This window comes from Anomalospiza imberbis, chromosome 4 (genome assembly GCF_031753505.1).
Source record: "Anomalospiza imberbis isolate Cuckoo-Finch-1a 21T00152 chromosome 4, ASM3175350v1, whole genome shotgun sequence".
In the NCBI taxonomy this organism is placed as follows: Eukaryota; Metazoa; Chordata; class Aves; order Passeriformes; family Viduidae; genus Anomalospiza; species Anomalospiza imberbis.
The window spans coordinates 3232269-3251505 of NC_089684.1; the positions used below are offsets into that span (position 1 = coordinate 3232269).

General features: G+C 37.7%; 1 protein-coding gene across 5 annotated transcripts in view; it reads left to right on the forward strand.

Moving 5' to 3' along the window:
- The window catches only part of MICU3 (mitochondrial calcium uptake family member 3), a 48538-nt gene extending 37348 nt beyond the window's left edge, over positions 1-11190 (forward strand). For 2 of the 5 annotated variants that reach the window (XM_068186817.1, XM_068186819.1), the window contains 4 exons: positions 835-943; positions 1909-2066; positions 4934-5008; positions 10178-11190. In XM_068186817.1, the coding sequence (XP_068042918.1) occupies positions 835-943; positions 1909-2066; positions 4934-5002 (336 nt within the window). In that variant the 3' untranslated portion in view covers positions 5003-5008; positions 10178-11190. Of the gene's footprint in view, positions 1-834; positions 944-1908; positions 2067-4933; positions 5009-9835; positions 9982-10177 lie in introns of all 5 variants that reach the window. The other 3 variants (XM_068186816.1, XM_068186818.1, XR_010998019.1) reach the window with 2 other exon arrangements.
- The last annotated feature ends 8047 nt before the right edge of the window (positions 11191-19237 follow it).

Genomic DNA, 19237 nt, shown 5'->3' on the forward strand with positions numbered 1-19237 from the left:
GAATTATAGTTAAAGGAGTCCAGGCAGATCAAGGTTTGATGCTGAATGCCATTCCATATTCAGAATGGCTGGGACCAGGGGGAATTGGATATAGGCAATGGTCCTGGCTTAGTTCAAAGTCTCATTTTCAGAGGCTTTCAGAATTGATTTAGAGATAGTTGACAAAATGTTTGGATCTTTAAAATGAAAAAAATGCAGAACAAATATTACAAGGAATGAAGATAAACTCTTAACACGAACACTTTCAGTGGAACTTTCACAGAAGATAGTCTAAAATCTGGTCAAAATGCAACTGATTTTTCATGAAGCTGGACAAACCCCGCAGTACTTGCAAACCCTCAGCTGAAGAGACTTGGGTGTCTAAATCTGGATATATAAAAATTTCATCCTCAAATAGAGGCTTAAGGTAGATCATAACATTTATTTATGAATCCATTCAATGTATTTATATGAGCACATTCACATATATATAATAGTGGTTTTCAGGTTTCCAGTAGTAAACATATTCCAGTGATAATCCAAACCTAAACTTTTTATTCCCAGAATTGACTATCCTATTGAAATAATCCTGGAAATCTTTAAAATTGCCCTGAGCAATGGAACAGTAATTTCGACAGTACTGCTCTGGTGAGAGTTGCTGTTGTGTTGCAGTTGCAGAGAGTAAAGACATACTGCATTCCTCAAGAAACTCCAGTTCTCTACTTCATTGACTTTTACTACAAATCCATTTTTTTTAAAAAAATGAAATTCACATACATCATTGCAAGGTTTGTTTATTCAGTTGTTATTACTACTGATAATTCTTACAGCGCATATTGTTCTCTTGTTTTTTAGGGTATCACATTTGAAGAATTTAGATCATTTTTTCAATTCTTGAACAATCTAGAAGACTTTACAATTGCAATGCAAATGTATAATTTTGCAAGTCGTTCAATAGGTCAAGGTAAGTATCTATATTTTTTAAAACCTATTGATATCCATATAGAACTGTTGACAAAAATGCACTTTTTTTTTTTTAATTTCCTAGTTTGTAGTTTTAATGCTTCCAGTAAAAGGCTAAAAATGCTAGGACTTCAGTTTTGGGAGGAAAAGGCTTGGTCATATCATAAGAGATATCATGCAAAGTCATGTAAGTGATGGACAAGCTGAATGCAGAATAATTGTCCATCAAATCCTACAATACAAGAGTTAAGAGGCACTTGATGACACCAGTGAGAGATCAGATTAAAGTAAACAAAAGCATTTCTTTACATAGTGAGCATCTGAAACTTGGCCTTCTACAAAGGCTGTAGAAGAAAACAGTGTAAGAAGGTCCAAAGAGAGATCAGACAGATTTTTAACAAATCAGTAAGTGGGTACTTAAAGAGCCAGGCAAGTGTGTACCTACTAAAATCCTTAATAAAACAGTTGTGGTGACTGGGGAACACAGGGTGAGCAATATGCAAAGTGGTCAGACTTGTGCGCTCTCCTCAAATAGCATTTTCATGGGTCTGACCCTGTAACTCCAGCATGGTCCTGCCTCATGTGGCCTTACCAAAGGATTGTATCATTTTCTCTGTGCTCTATTTCTTGGGTTCTGTTTTGTGTCAAATAAGTAAATGCCATATATCTAACAGGTTTAATTATAATATGATTTTCTGATTTTGTTATTGCACATAGTACAGTATATAGACTATTACCTTTTTTGTAAAATAATTGGCACCAATTAAGCAGTGTCATTTTATATCATTTAAGAACTACTTGGTTTAGAACTGTGAAATTCAGTCCCAATTTTCACTTTGTCATATTTTTGAGTATGTAAATGTGAAAATTCGAGTTAAAAGTTTACTTATATTTCATAATATGCTGTTCACAAAGTACCCTTAAATTAACATTTTCACATTCTTTCCTGGTGCTGTCCTTATGCAGATGAATTCAAGCGAGCTGTGTATGTAGCCACTGGTGTGAAGCTCTCACCACATTTGGTGAACACAGTGTTCAAGATTTTTGATGTCGACAGAGATGACCAGTTGAGTTATAAAGAATTTATCGGCATTATGAAAGACAGACTCAATCGAGGGTTCAGGGTAAGGATTCTAATTTTTATAGTTATCTTAGTGGACTTTGTTACTTACCACTACTTTAGCATCTGTAGCACCTGTAGGTTTCAAACCAGCAGTGCATGTGTTTAAAGACATGCATTTTATTACATATATCTTAAGACATACATTTATAGCAATACTGAGGCAATCTGTAAGATAAAATCCTTCTTAAATTCTTCTTCTTTGTTTTTTTTTTTGTTAGAAAGCAATACTTAGAGGACATGATGTACCTTTATAATGTGCAAACCAAACAGGAGATGAGACATCCCCTGTATACTGTCATTTCTTCTGTATTGCGTGATGAATAGATTAGCGTTAACAATTTTAACAACGGCAGCAATTATTTCTGTATTGCTTGCAGAGAAAAGAGAATTTGTCTCTCTCAAGCTCAAGAAGTTAAGTTAAAGGTCAACTCTTCTAAAACATTATATAAAATACCAAGTGCTCATAATGACAGTTCGAAAGAGTTGCAGCAGAAGGTAGTTTTAATTTTCAAATAAAAATTAGTGAAGTGGTGCTGAACAATGCTGTGTTCTAGTTCACAGCTGATTTTAATAATTAAACCCTGAATCTAATATTCAATTATAATAAGCTAGAGGGCAGGAAATTACTTGCAGTCTTTTTTTTTTCTTCATATGACAGGTGTTAACATTTTTAACTAAATGTAAAATGGTGTTCTAACTAACAATCTTATTACATTATTGCTTAGACATAAATCTTAAACTGTATTATGATTCCTAAAGTCACATTTCAGTGTGTTATTTCTGTAATTTTAGTTAATTGTAGTTAGCTTCCTAAACGCAATTTTAGAACTTTCTGTGGTGTTGAGTCTAATAGTTTACTTGTTATTTCTGTAATATTATGATCAAACATAAAATGTGGATAACAACCCCTGTATTTGTTACAAACTTATTTCCTTGTTGGTCCTCAATTCCTTTTATTATGGTGTGGTAATGATGATTGTTTCACAATCATTTCAAGCTGTTCAGCTATATGTTTTAATTGTTTACTAATTGTAAATGTGCAGTGTATGTTAGTTTAACCAGCAAACAGTCTGCTTACTAAGTAATTCTTGTATTTATTACATGTTCCTGTTTCACAAAATGCATGACAGAAATCATATATAATTTTAAGAATCTATATCAGCCAGCTGTTCAGTCTTACATATGTATCTTGCTTTTCCCTGGACCACTGTAAAATATTCCAGTGGACTGTAAAAGAACTATAAAGAATAGTCAATATTCAGAAGAATAACAGTCATTCATAAATTACAGTTCTAATTTAAGTTAAATACTAGAGATCTCGTGGATTAGGAAACAATTGTGATTTGGACCTGTAATTCAGTCAAATGCATTCTCTTCACTAATCAGTAGTATTCCAAGACAATTACAGTAGTCAACTGAGGAATTACAATTTCCAGTAAGTTTTCATAAGTGTCACACAAAGCAATTTTCTCCAAGAGTGGATAGCAGTAAAAATTCTGCAAAAATTTGCCTTCATAAAAAAAAAATTCTGCAAAAATTTTGCCTTAATAAACACCCCCCTCCCACTGCAGTCTTGGTTTAGAGTGACAAGTAGAAAATGCTTTAGAACCCTTTTCCCAGAAGAAATTGCTGGAAAGTGGTACTAATTTCTTCCTGTTGTTTGTATGTTAGAAGTTGCAGAGTATTTCATGTGTCCAAAACAAGTAAAACTTTGCCCTCTTGCTCCTACAATGTGGAGGGCTCAAATTTCATCTTGTGCTAAATCAAAACTAACAAATGACTAACCTTTTCTTTATCAATAACTGTGTTTTGAATCCCTATGAAAATTCAGTCAGTTTCATTATACAGGTAAAAGATCGTAACAGCTTCAGCTTAGTCAGTATTTTGTAGCAACATAGAAATCTTGGCCATGAGAAGTCTCAACCCCTTTATGAAGTATAAATGCCTGATTTTAATTTTAAGTATTCCACAATTAATGTCTTCCAATTAATGTAGTATCTGATTATCTCACTAAAAAAATCCCAAAATAACAGTTTGGCCTGTGATTTGAAGTACAATTTTACAATTAACATCTTGTACTTAGCAATTCTACCTTTTTAAAAATTGTTTCACTATTTATGTTTGCCCAGAATCTTGAGGCCACTACAGGATTTGGTACTGGGACCATGTATTTTAGGAAATGGCATTTTGTGGTTATATAGTCAGACTAAAGTGAACCTGTTTAAGAGCAAAGGGTCACACAAGTCCAATGAAAATACAGTTCTGAAACATCAATCAGTATGCAGAAGGTTTGTCCTCTTTAAAAGCTTAGCCTTGAACTTAAAAACTTCAGGAGGGTCAGGTGCTACCTCCTACAGGAACACAACAAATGTTCATTTTAACACAAATTTTAGATACGATTTTGGAAAAGTAAATGTCTTAAAGACTTCACCAAATGAAATTTCTCTTTTTCTGCAATTTTGTAGCACAACCTGGAACCTTGTTTTTGTTTTAGTAGTTTGAAGCAAACTCGCATGTTAAGCTGCCATCAAGTGGGCAGTCAGAGTATTGCCATAAACTTATCAAAAATGGTCAAAAATGAAAAGCCTTTTTTTTGCTTACTGTTTAGTTAAAATCATTATTTCCCTTTCTTTTTCAAATTTAAAAATATATAAGAAGATTCCCTTTGCTTTACAAATTTCAGAAGATTTGGAGAGTAATGACTAAATGATAAACATTTTGCATAACACGTACTGTACTGTATCTCCTAGCTATTTGTCAATTAAAGCCATTTTTTTGTATTTTCACGATACCGTTGTCTTATGCTTACCCCTGGCTGCCTTCACGTGTTGTCTGCATCTGCACACTTCTCCATCTTCTGCTCCACAGGGCTACAAACCTATACAGAGGTATACTACTTTCAAATCCTGCGTGAGGAAGGAGCTCTATAGCAGATAAATGACGGTATGTGTTAGCCACCAGTCTGAGTGTGCTGGCATGCCTGCAGGAATGGCTGAATCTTGAACTGTCACTGCTTTGTTTCCTGTTCCAAAACTCAGCAATAGGTTATACGGCCGCAAGCAATGTAGCAGCTCAAGGCATCACGTTGTGTTTTTGACTGAAGCAAAAGAATTTTATCCTGGAGTTGGTAATGACTGACTCACGTTGTCACTGTTCTGTGAGCCAGCTGTGATTTTGTATTGTGTTTGAAATTAGGAAAAGTATTTTTTCATAGTTTCTGTTGCTGTTTTCTGTCTGTCCCATGACCTCTTTTTAAGTAATTTCTCAGGTACCTATAGCTAATAAGTATTTACCAAAGAAGATTGTAGAGGCAGATTTTTCTGACTTTTAGTGACTTCATTCTACTTTGCTTTATATTGCTACATTCTTGAAAGCAATCATGTATTTTTGCCTCAATTAATGCTGTACCAGCACTTTTGAAAAATCAGCATTGTGTTCACACACAATCATCATGGCCCTTCTCACGTATCCACTACACGAACATCCATTTGTACAGTTCAGTTGCACTGGGGATTTCAGTGTAAAAACCGGGGTGTGCCTATTCTGTAGCTGTGTTGTCAAACCGTTTGTCACACAGGGGACATAGGCACCGCGTTAGTGGACATTTCTCCTCTTACATAAAGGAAGCGTTTGTTCCTTTGCAATGTAAGGGTTTTTCCTGTTTCTGTGTAAAGACTTTGCAGGAGTTGCTCTGAAGGCTGTTGGCTCCCAGATGGGTTTTTTTACAGAGGGGAAGAGCATAGAGATGTACACCATGACAAGCAAGGCCCCACAGCCAGTGGTCTGCTCTGAGTGACCCTGTGAGGAGTCCAGCACATCTCATGCTCCTGAGCCAGGAGGGTTTGACTGTCATTCCCCTGCTGGTTTCAATTCTGAGGCACAATATTAAGCTGAGACTTTTTATTCAATTCTATACCCTAATACTGAAGCGTTGTACTAATATGTGAGGGACAGAAGAGGAAATTTGATCTTAACAGAGCGTCTGGTTTCTCCACGTTACTAATGGGAAGTGTAAATGACTAATAAAGTAGTATAAACTTTTTAAAATTTAATATTTCAGTAATCCAAGTCACCAGTCACTTGAGAGGAAGTCATGGCTTTAGTTTAATCTTATGTAACTTTGTACCTTTGAAACTTTTGACTTTCAAAGATTCATTTCTTCTTGTCTCACGTATTTTCAAAAATAGTTATTAGGAGTACTTTGTCTTTTTGTCAAAACCCATATTGTAGTTTCATGTTAAGTATTATTTAAACTGTAAACTTTTCAAGATGTGGAACAGCTCTTACAGGAAACTGCCAAAATGTTCCACAGTCAAGATGCTTCCTTAATAATTTCAGTGAAGGATATGTGACCAAGTGGAAGAAAATGCAGTGACACAAAGGAATCCAGTATCTAATTAACAAACCTAATAAAATTATTTTGGTGACAGCAAGTGAGACTGTGGTAAAGGCATCGAGTATACATATATCAACACCATGTCAGATCTAAATTCAAGCCCTAAATAAATTAATTCTTATGCTGAGATTATGTAAACTGGGAAAAAATGTACCATGGAGAATTATAAAGGGTTTTATAAATCTCCAGAGATGTTGTTCATTCTGTATAAAGTCATTCTCAAAAAAATTATAGTATGTCTACACCACCCATTTAGAGACAGAAGACACCAGGTTAGTTTTCAGGGGATGCACTTGGCTACAGGCAACGTCACTGAGTTAATGCAGAGGCTGCTAGGTATTTACCCTGCCCTTCTTCCCACCTGGAGCTCCTGGATGTAACAAAAATTCTGAATATAATCAAGTCTGCTTCAGTAGTAGGTCTGTATAAAATATCTGTTGCCTGTGCACTGAAGAATACAATGTCAGCCTTGTATATATAAAATTCTCTCTTCCCTGCTGACACATTAGTTTGCTCTTGCTCTTCACTTGAGCAACTGCTTCTTGTCTCTTACCACAAGTCAGAATGACAGAATTGTTAATGTCAGAAAAGACCTCTGAGATCAAGCCCAGGTGTTACAGTGATGTAACCAGCTGCTGGCTGTTAAGTTCCTTTTTGTGCAAAACATTGCATAACTCACAATATTTATTCAGATTTGCTGTAAACTTCTACTAATGGAAATGGAAACTTTAGCCAAGGCATGTGAAGGGATTTGCAAAAGTACTGTAGAGTAGAATAGAGATAGTTCTGTCTTTGCCATACATTGTGGAGTGAAAGTCGATTTTGCATAACTCTAAAAATCATTCTTTTCCATTTAGTTTGTAAATTGAAAAGATAATAAAAATGGAATCATTGGAGATTTGAAATGGAACAATTTCAATAGGTAATTAAATTTCAGTCTGATGTCCAAAGAAGCACATAAATACATAACATACATAAATCAGCTGCAACTACATCCCACAGGTGCAGTGCGACTACTATTAATTTTACTTTTTTTCCAAATATAAATGTACAGTTCATTGTGCTTTGAAACACTGTGCTTTTCTATGGTAAATGTAGAACTCTGCTGAAGGAGATAAAGGCACTTGGCATGCTTGCCATAGATGATACCCTACTGTGAATCTACACTCTGACAAGCAATAAACAGCACATTGTGCTCTACATCACATATCTCTAAAATGCACTAATGCCATTACTCCACAGTGGAAAGAACGTTGTACCCTGATAATAAATAATTTCTCCTTGGGGAGCAACTGTACAAGCTGTGTGTGGTCCCTGCAGGGCGCACAGCCTGACCTTGCATTGGCAGGTACTCCTTCGCATGCACTGCAGGGAGAACTGAAAAAAACATGTTTGTAGAGAGCTGCCTGACAGAGCACAGAGGAGAGCTCTGTTTTCAGTGTCTTGTGGAAGGATTGTCTAGGAAATTTCTAACAAAGCCCTTTCAAAGTTAATTTCCAAAAAGGGATGCTAGAGACCAACTTATGAAGGGATTCAAGTCCATCTAAAGTACTGTTTGCTAAACTATTCATGTGCTCAGTAACTGTAATAGATACTTGACTACTGAAATAATGAAAGTAATTATTACATCACAAATGCAAATCCAGAAAATAATTTCTATGTAGAATTTTCTGAGAATCTTAAGATTTTTTTAATTAAAATAATTGATTTCTAGATGTTCTGAATATTGTGGGTTTTCAAAATTTGAAATTATTAAAAGCTTTTAGGAGGTAATGGTTAATAGCTGAAAATAGTACCTTGAGACTGAGTGAGGAAAGAAATCTATTTTGAAAAAGACATGGAAAATTGAAGCATAGATTCAGAACCTCATTTCTAGCCATTTTAACTATAAATTGCTGTCTTCTGTAAACACTTCATTCTGTGAAGTGAGATTAAATTTGTCATGTAGCTAATCTTTTTTAAGCTTTTTATTTCTACACTTTCCTAGTACGCAGCAATTGAATACATCTAGTGTAAAAGACAACTTAAAAAAAAAAAAACTAGAGGCTGTTGCTTACTGTTTGAAGAGATGAGACACACCTTCCTGACTCATCTTACAAAAGTAATTGGAAATTGCAGAACTTGGGCTTTTGATCCTAAACCTGACAAGAAGCTTAAAAACGTACGTGGATACAGTGGGAGGAGAATGTTCCAAACTAAAGCATTGCAGAACATGTGGACAAGCTGTTTCTTCTGTGGATTTGGTACACTGAGAGTAGATACAACAACAGCGCGTACATTAGAAATAAGTAAATGAACAGTCAGTGTATTTCAGCATTTCTTTTAATGACTTTCATGAATATTTCTCTGAACTTGTTTCATTAAAAAAATAAATGCATATCTTATGGCACAGGTTAATAAGCTGAATATGCTTTTGTTAAATAATGCACTGCAATTTGCAAGTTACACACTTTTTCATGAGATTGACTATAAATATCAGTTAAATTATGCATTCATGTAAGTATGGTTTCCAGTATTTCATTTATAGTATAGCAATGTGGACTAAATTGTGTTCTGAATATCTACAACTTCTTTATAAACTTCTGTGCTTTTTAATTAAACAAGATGAGGGATAAGAATAAATAGATGTAGGCTTCAGTGTCTAATGGTAGATTTTAATGTACTGCAGTGTGGCAATTTCTTTAACATCTTGATTCAGTTCAACCAAAACAAGGTATTGGACAGTCTCACCTTGTGTCCTGGATTTAGCGAAGAGTGAGTTGATTTTCTTCCTAGTATCTGCTACGGTGCTGTGTTTTAAATATGGGATGAGAATACTATTGATGATACACTGATGTCCTGGTTGCTGTGAGCAGTGCTTACACAGAGTCAAGGACTTCTCAGCTCTCCACCCCAGCCCACCTGTGAGGAGGCTGGGTGGGCACAAGGACTTGGGAGGGGACACAGCCAGGACAAGTGATCCCAGCTGGCCCAAGGGATATTCCACACCGTGTGGCATATGCTCAGCATATAATCTAGGAGGAAAGTGGTTTGTTTCCTCAGTTGCTCTAATTCTTAGTATCTCTCCATCTATTATTTACACTTACTATGCTAATAGACTTGTGGAGTTAGGAACAGTGGAAGAAGTAATGAGATCCAGTGATAACTGCAGAGAGCATAGAGCACAGAGGATTGAATCTCTCAGGCCAGCCCTTGGCCAGTTTTCCTCTCCATTCAATGGATAACTATTCTTGTTGCAGAACTACAATTTAGGATTAATTTAATCTAATATATAGAAGCTTTTATGTCATCTGCCCATATGGAATTTGGCTTTTGCTAGTGCCTCAGTTTAATGAACATCAGTAATTTTCTGTGTTTTTTGTTCGGTGTCATAGGTGAACTTTTTAGTACACTGTCAATACAAAGAAGCAAGGAGCAAAACTAGAGAGGGAGCTGGACATACCTGAATAAAGAGGAAATATTTTCTTGCATCTTTTAATATAAATAGGCTATTTGTTGAATGCTAATTGTGTGCTGTGAGGTGAGGATGCCTTTTGAATACTTAACCTATGTATGGATTTATAACTTTCATTTTATAGAAGTAAATTTAATCTCTCATTAATTTAATATTAAAACATCTATCTAGTATGTATGAGTCTGAATAAAATTTAAGGTAGAATTAATGAATTTAGTGAATGGTATCTTTTTTCCAATTGTGTGTTTTTCACTTTTCACAGGAGACTCCGAAGTATGGTTGGAAGGAATACTACTCTTGCGTGATGACTGTAACCAGTGAGCATCTCAGAGATCTATGGAAGCAATTTCGGAGACGAGATATGCTGAGATAAAGGAAGAAAGCAGGATTATCTGCACTGGCTAGAATTATTTATTCCCATGAATTCTTACTGAAGAACAAACTAACCCAGGTGAATGGTGAATCTTCCAGCTGCAGTAGAAAACACAGGACTTCTTTTCCACTTAGTGTAGTGATCATCAACTCTTAAAACTGCTTTTCAGTATGTATTTTATTTAATTGATGAACTGACTATGCCATTTGAGTGGGAGAAGCCTTCTTTTGTAAGAACACCTTTTGAATATTAGTTTTTATTATTTGGAGATAAATTGTGATTTAAAAGGAAACAAAAATAAGTCTTACACCTGGGCAGGAAGATGTTTGGCATTGAAGAGAAACTGCCTGCATCAGCTTAGACTGTGAATTCACTTTCAGGTGAGCACTATTAAAAGTTTGTGCTAAACTGAAAATGAGACTACATTAAGTAGCATAACAATTACGTATGAGTTGAATGGACAAATTAAACTCTTAGAGGCTGTTGTTTTACAAAGAGTAAAGCTGTTACGGTTATAATGTGAATGATAGGTATTTACCTAGGAAGAGTACTGTATGAACTATAATGTTCAGATTCTCCAAGTCTTATTATAATGTTTATGAATTTATCCTTTAAAAATAGTACAGATTTTAAGATGTCTTACAAGCAGTGTGTCAAAGAAAAGTCAAAATGTTCAAATTCATGTAGCACACACTTTGTAATATTTATTATAAATTTTATTGCCATACACTGGTATGTTTCTGGTAGAGTACAAATTCATGTGTTTCTTGTGAATAGTGCACTTTTATATGAAGTGGCACTGAGTAGAAATTATAGTTGTCTAATTTGCTACTCTGGAATGCCATATCTGAAAACTAGATAAACAGCTTGTGTTTGTGTCAAACAAAAAAAACAAAACAAAACATGAATGCATGCACAGTACAGAACAACAGTAAGTAATATTATTTGAATATTACTTGTTTGCTATTCAGCAGCAGCATTTTTCCTTACTCCCTATTAACATTATTGTTCGGTAGTACGAATTAAATCCACACAAACAAGAACACATATTTTTTACACCCTTAAATCTTGAAAAGATTTACTGGACATTGAATAAATCTGTGTCTGTTTAGGAAAAGATTGTGCCATTAAATAATTCTACCTGAATACACACACACATGAACTAATGTAAATAAATTGTCATCAGAAGCAGAAATATTTGGTAGTCAGACAATCAAAACAGAACTAAAATAATGCTTTTAAATATCTCACTACTCCAAATGATGAAATAAAACTCTAAAATTTTATTCAGTGCACATGTTGCTCAATTACCATCTTATATGTCATGTGAGTAGATGTGTGGTGTCTGTGTAACAGTGCACCTAAGTTTTGAAATGCTTAATTTCTAGTAAGATATATCTCTCGTAGAAAAATCAAAACAAAATGAGAAGGAAGTTTTTTTTAAGAATTTCCACACTGTGAATTGTAGGAAAAAATAAATGTCCTAAGTATGGCTTTTATCTGAAAAAAAAAAAAAAAACTCAAAACCCAGGCTAGTTCAGAAAACTACCAAAGGATGATACCTCAGTTAATATTTCATGATAAATAAATTCAACATTTCCACTTTGGTGTCCTGAAACTATTGACAGCAAGAAATAAATGAAATAAATTGAGATGAAGGTTCTTGAATTGACACAGCAGAACAGAGATAAGCTGCAGTCCCTCTGTGATCATTTAGGGAATCAGCTGTATTCAATGTATCGTCTCGGTACGCAAAACTGTCTCACTGCTTCTTGTCAGCACATGCAAAACCCAGTTTGCTAATTCAGTGGTGAAGGACAAAGAAAAGAGAAGAAAACACTGGGAGTCACTGAAGGGGTTCCCGTCCTTCCTTTTCATCCATGACTGCTCACTCATAGTGACCTCCCCGTGAAGGAAGCAGCTGTACCATCATCATTTTGCTGCTCCACTGCCCTAGGCAATAGTGCACTTTGCTTTTATGGCTGGCTTGAAGCAATTTTAGCATTTTTCTATATATTTCCTATCTATAGTTACTTAATATAAAATAGAATGTGAAAGTGTCAGATTAGTTTTTAAGACTATTTTTTCTTCATGTTTATTAATATTATTTAATATAAATATGAATATATACATATAATATTCCTGTTTATTTCAAAATAAATGCACTTGAAACTAATTTTCTTTGCAGTGGATGTAATTCAAATTATTTTGTCATTAGAATTTTTTTTTTTGTAACATAAATGTGTAAGTGCTTTGAATTAGAGCATCTTGCCATGACAAAAAAAAATAGACTTGTTTTCTTCTTTTAGTCATCTCTTTATACAGCTTCACTTTTCAGCCACAAAATTCTGCATAAAAGACCTGAAAATGCAAGCACAGGTGAATGCAAGGCACGGTAATGGCACATGCCATCTGCTGTAGAGGCACCCCTTGGATAAGCAGCAGTCACTGGGCTTAAAAAAACCTTATTAAAAATCTGCAAAATTCCTGGCAGCACAGAAGACATGTATGCTGCAACTCAATGACGTGAAAAGTTGTGTAAATTAAGGCTTTGTTTAAAAGCAGCTCTAGTTCTCCTCTGTAAGTTGAGAAAACTGCAATAATGCAAGTAAATATTCAGAGGATGCTTAGGAACTGCCCACAGATGCCGAGACCAGCTCCGATAAAATGAGAACTAGCAAACCTCAGCTTTGGGTAGCCTTGTGATACTAACAACTTTCGCCTGAGCTGTGCTGAACTCCTAGCTCCTGGCAGAATATCCTGTAGTGCAGGCTGCTCCCTGATAATCCGCTGTGTTTAAGATCCCAGTGGCAGTTTCCCTCCTTGCACATTTTAGCGGGAAGTAAGAGGATGCAGACTCTGTCCACTGCAGATTCTCGCTTTGTATGGCACAGAACGTTATCAGCCTGGAAGGAAAAAAGCCCAAACTATTGAACAGTGACTTTCAGCATTTTAGTCACACTGCCTGGTTTCTGTAGTTATTTGATCTCTTCTTCTTCTATCAGCATACAAATGCATTGAAGTAAAGGGGGGGGAAATGATACAGAAATTTTTCACTTCCGTGCGACATTGTGCTATATGATGGTCATTACCTAATGATGTGTCTTGCCCTCTTGTCCCACTGAGGATATAGTCAAGGTAGATTCTAGGAAAAGAACTCAAGACTAATACTCGCAGAAGGAAAAGAATCAGACCAAAATTTCACTATTCAAAAATGGATCTGGAACTAATTTTCAGCAATACCAAGTTTGAATTCCCCTTAAAATCAAGCCAAAACGTATAAGAATATTTTCTTATATGTGTGAGGTCTGAATGCACAGTATTCTTCCCTATATCTGAGAATCCATGAAAGCATTTGGCATGCTGAACCTGTCAGCAGATAGTGCCCTTGGATAGATTGCATTTTTTTTTCTTACACATACCATTTAATACGAGGGTGTGCTTTAATCTTGAATGGGTAATGTTAATTTTCACCACTAGTTTGACTTACAAATTCCTCCCACAGATGAACATTATAATTATCTAGTAGCATTCTATAAAAATACTAGTACCCACTTGATTTTTTTTATTAAAATACATTATTTTGTACATACAAATATTCATAGAAAAAGCAATTTATTACTTGTGGGTTTTTTAACTCTAACCCTGATCCAGAAGCTCTAACCTAGATTCAAAATAGTATGACCCTGTAAAAATAAACTGGTATTTCAGGTATTCTAATCTCTGCAATAAAATACTGAGTCTGAAGTTAGTTACCTTGGCTTTGCAAAAAAATGTCCTTGCACTTGGAAACCATGTGACAAAGCCCAGAGCAAAAACAAGGAGCAAAAACTGGAATCCAGAAGTCTCTGCTGTTTCAGGCAGATGCCCTAAGAGACTGCTGAAGCATTTACTTTCTCTGTGCTGTGACCCTTGAAATGATACAACCTTTTTTGTATCATTTCATGAAGAGAGTGGACAAACTACCAAAACAGGCTTGCAGTCTGGCAGTTAAGACATTTCCATGGGAAGTGGAAAGAAAGAAAATGTGGCTGTTGCTGCATTTTCTGCAGACATACTTTGAGGATCCCCAGCAACAAAAGGCACAAACACAGGCAGGTATTTCATCCCTGGACAACAGCCAAACCTAGATGTATGGCCAAGGCATTTCAGGGTATAAGCTGTAAAAGTAAGTTTTAAACTACCCTTTCTGGAAGAAGTGGGGGGGGGAAGAAAAGAAAAAGGAGGTTATCAGATTGGTAATTTTAAATTTAGATGTCTGCTTTTGGAGTCAACCATTAAATCACATAACTTCTACTCCAAAGGGCAGAAGGCACCGGAATGGTACACACAGCATGGGATAAGGTTTCTCACATACAGCTCTTGAAGGGTTTTCTACTGCAGGGGTTTTGATTTTTGGCTAAGCAGATACCTGTACAGATCTCCACTGCATTAGAACTAGTACTGATTGGAACAGGTTTCGTTTTTTCCCGTGTTTCCCACCTTAAGTGACAAAGGGAAAAGCAGCAAGGGAATGAAAATTCCCAAATGAATGGATCTGGAAAAAAAAAAAACAATGCAATGAAAAAAATTACCACTGAAAGTGACAGAAGAGTGGGTGAATAATAAGCCCAAATAGGACTTGAAAAAACTCCCTGCAGGCAGACTCTGACAAATGCAGTATTGTATCAACACAGAGGTAGAAATCAAGAAATCTAAAGAAGGAATTGGAAAGGAGCTAAATGTGCCTCTCCTGTGGAGGACCAGGAAAACTGCCACAAAAAATTAAGAAAAAAAATAATACAACAACAGTTAAGTTTGGTTATCCAAACAGTTGCAAATAATTAAGTACCAAGCTGGGTTGAGAGGGCGGGCAAGAAGTTGCATACATCTGGGCCAGCCTTTCAATTAAAATACATTTGACAGCTAGCCTGAGACTGGGGAGGCTACTTATCTGCTTGTTTTCATGTAGCCAGGGGCTACGAACTGTACACAGATGGTCCCTAACTCCAGCTGGGATACAAGATGCATTTTCCAAGTGGTATCTTACGCCAGAAATGTTGTGGACAGATTTCTTTTCCTGTGTGTGCTAAGTGTGGCCCGACACCCAAACATTCTGGAGAGATGCAGCAGCACAGTCACTGTCAGGAAGGCCAGGAGCATCCCTGCAGGGCTGCTGGTTTGCCCAGTGGGTGCCGTGTGCCTGTCTGTCTGTCTGTGTGTTTTCCTGCTTCTAGCTGCTGCTCTGTGTGTTCTCCTGCTTCTAGCTGCTCCTCTGTGTATTGCACTCGTGTAGGAGTAAATATGTGTTTTCCTGTCCAACTCTCCCTCCTCCTCCACTGAATACAGGGGACCTGGTGGGGGAGGAAGTATTTCATCCTATCAGACTGCTTAACAGAGAGGAGCAGAGCCCCCTAGACTTGCAAAGGAGTAGGTTTTAATTAGGACTGCATGCTAAGGGTGTCAAGATGCCTTCCTTCAGAAAGAGGCACAGTTTTTATTCCCCATTCTGTACCTGAACCCAGCTGGAATCTAGCTGTCAGAGCATATGGGAGGAGAGAGCGCCTGCTTCATTAATGTCATCTGATCAAGGACCTTATCAAGTGGAATGACAAAGGGAGGAAGCCAGACATAGAGATGCACAATGCACCTGAACAACACCCACAGAGACAACAACAGGGACAGCCCTGGTCAGCCAGAGTACTGGGCACGGGTATGTGGAGCAGGAGGATGCTTGTTTCAGAAAATCAGCTGAACAAAAACCTTGCCAAAGTACCGTGAGCACCAAGCTGGACAGTTGGCCATTTGGGACCATGGAGCAGGAAAGAAGGTCTGGGATTTGGGCAGGGCTATCAGACAACCAGGGAGGCCATGCCTGTACTCGGAGATCTGCAACAGTGCATGTGCTTGTGAGGGTAGAGGGGAGGGAGGCGTGTGTGTTTTCACTAGTGACACTCAGCCTTGTCAGCCAAAGGGGAGAAAGGGAAAGGCTGTTGGTACTTGTGTGAGCCCTGCGCAGAGGCACTGTTGAAGTTGCTGCTGGTTGAGCAGGAGAGCAGTGGCCACTTTCACCAGCCTGGGACAGAGACACCAGGTCCCCACACTGGGATCCAGCAGGGAGGAGGATGCCCAGCCCCAGAGCTATAGGTGGCAACCCCTTCCTTTACTGTCACTTTGCACAACTGCATACAGAGAATAGTCAGAAGTGGCAATGTTAGAAATACCCCAATGTATGCCAGGAGAGACACATTTTTAAAAATCTACCAGCAGTAATTTGCATATACCTTGCCTGAGGGGAAAGCCTGAGTGGTACCACATATGACAAGAACGTTTTATTTCAATTTGCCAAACACTCAAGCTGCCTCCTCAAACCCCAGCTTCCTTCAGCCCAGCTCCTGACAAGAAAATTACCTTCATTTCCTCTCTCTTTTTCTTGCGAACATTTCATGCAAGCAGCAATAAACTGTGCCCCAAGTAACCTCTCTCACTGCAGAGACAAAGCCCAAGTACACTGATTTGAGAAACGTCTCCATTAATACCCAATGGCTTGGGCTATCCCAAGACTGACTTCTGCCATAACACAGTGCTCCTCTGAACATGCTTGTTCTTGAGTTTTTCTGCTGTTTCCTAAAATTTCTGTGGGTCATAGCACAGAAGGAGGAAGAGGAGGAAAAGCACGGTAGAAAGGCTGTCTCATCACCCAGATGGAGAGTGATGAGAGTCATGGAAGAAACAGAAAGTAGCTGTGGACATGAAGGAGAGCTAGAGAGCCCATGTCCATGGGGAAAAGACAGAAGGACAGGAGAGAGGGTTGCTTTACAGCTCTCTGACCAAAGGATGCTCCAAGGTAATTCAGAGTATTAGTCAGGAAAAGCTTTTTTGTTCCATCTAAATTAAAGTGAAATTTGCCTGTTTATTTCACTAATTTTGAACCAGATAACCATGATTTTGGAGCTACGGTAAAGCATACACTATAGTAATTATTCATGTAATTACTAGCATATGGAATAAGGGAATTCTGATTACTGTGAAAGTTGAGCAGTGAGCAGAGGGTGGTAGTGGCCATGGAAAAGGGAGAATGCTGAACTACACAAGCCCATTTCCATGAAGGGATAATGAAAAGCTTCTGAACAGAATTTGTATGATATAATTTAAGGTCTTTGTAACACATCATCTTTTTATTCCCACACTTCTGGCAAACTGCCACCTCTCTATATGCTTAATATTTTATAATTACTATGATTCCAAAGAATAAATGACTATATTATAAAGTTTTCTCTAGTGTTTACTGTGTTTCCCTGGCATGTGTTGTTAACAAGCCCCATGTCACATGCAGCATTTTAAAATGGTTTACAGGAGAAATCTTTTCATTGCCCCTAAGACGATGCAAAACCTACTTCATCCTTACATGCATCTAGCTGCAAACTTCTCAAGGAAGAGACATGTCTCCCTGGAAACACAGAACACAACAGATGCATTATCCTTGGTACCTGAGAGAGGTCACTGTCACGTATTTCCAAACAAGTGCAAAAAGCCATCAAATGAATTTAATTGCCTTCATTTCTTTTAACTTTTGCCAGCAGGGCATGGGGTTTGCCTTCAGGCAATGGTAATCTTATTCCTTCTGCTTTTAAAATCTATGTTGAATAATCACAGATGTTTTCATTAAAACATAGTAAAGTAAAATCCTTTAAATGTTCTGTTAAAATGCTGGCTTCAGCAATGACTTGCACAATTAATTAAGGTAAAATAAAAATATTTTATTGTCTATATCATGTTGGTTTTAGTCCCTTTACTCTTGTTTTGAGAAATACATGCAGGAATATAAAATCTAGCTTTTCAGCACCATTCACTGTAGCTTCACCTTTAAATGTATAATATATAATTCCCCGTTATGCAGAATCGTTTATTAAATTATTATGTTCCAATCTTTTGGTAGTATATTTTGTTCATTTCTCTACTGTAATAACCATACATTGAGGAGACAGTTTTGCTGTGCCCTTCAGAATGATATACAAGAATAGGCAAAGATGATTGACTGGGCTATATATATTATTCCTCTCGATACATCGTTCTGTGTGGCTAACTGAAATCACTCCGTTTGTTCTTACGGTAAGAGGGGTGCATGATTTTGCATCACATAAAAACACTGCAGCCATATGGTCAACTTCTTTTTTTGTGTCTCTTCAACAAACATACTACAGCTACTCCATTTCCTACTCTGGAACCTGCCAGCAACACCTACCATTGGTTCTGTCTTATTTTCTCCAATATTTTTCTCAGCCTTTTTCTCAATCAATGACAGTTGTAAGCCTTCCAGATAGTGATTACTTATCTTCATGTGTAGTGTCTTGCATGAGATACTAGACAAGGTTTTTTTTCCAAAGTCCAAACACATTTTAATCAACCAGCTACTTCCCACCTACTGCACCGCTGATGCTCTGGGATTGCAGAAATACTACAGACCGCGCTCGACATTTCTGATTTTGCAGTGATAGTTCAGCAACGATTAGGGTGCACACAGTGCAACGCAGGCTGGCTTCGCTGTTACAGCTCGCAAGCGTTTCCTTACGATGAGTACAATCTAAAGCCTTTCGGGGAAGGGTGAGTCAGCACAACCTTCCGCCACCTTCCCCTGCACGAACAGCTGCCAAAGGCCACAAGCCAGCCGTGCCTGCCCACCGTGGCTTCCCGCCAAGGCACAGCAGCCTGCCACACTTGTTCGCTGTACTCCGGAGTGTTGTTTGCAAACGAGGCAGCGCTTTTTGTAGCCGGGTGTGTTACAGCGCTTGCGGGGCAATGTTAAGCGTCGCCATCCCGGTTTCGGAGGGGGATGAGGAGGGGAGGAGGGAAGGGGCGTCGAGCGCTCCCCGCCCCAGCGCCGCTGCACGTGGCGGCCGGAGCCGCGCCCTGCGCCGGGCGGGGTCGCTGCGCCGCCCGCCCCGAACCGGGCGGCCGCGGCCGTGCCCC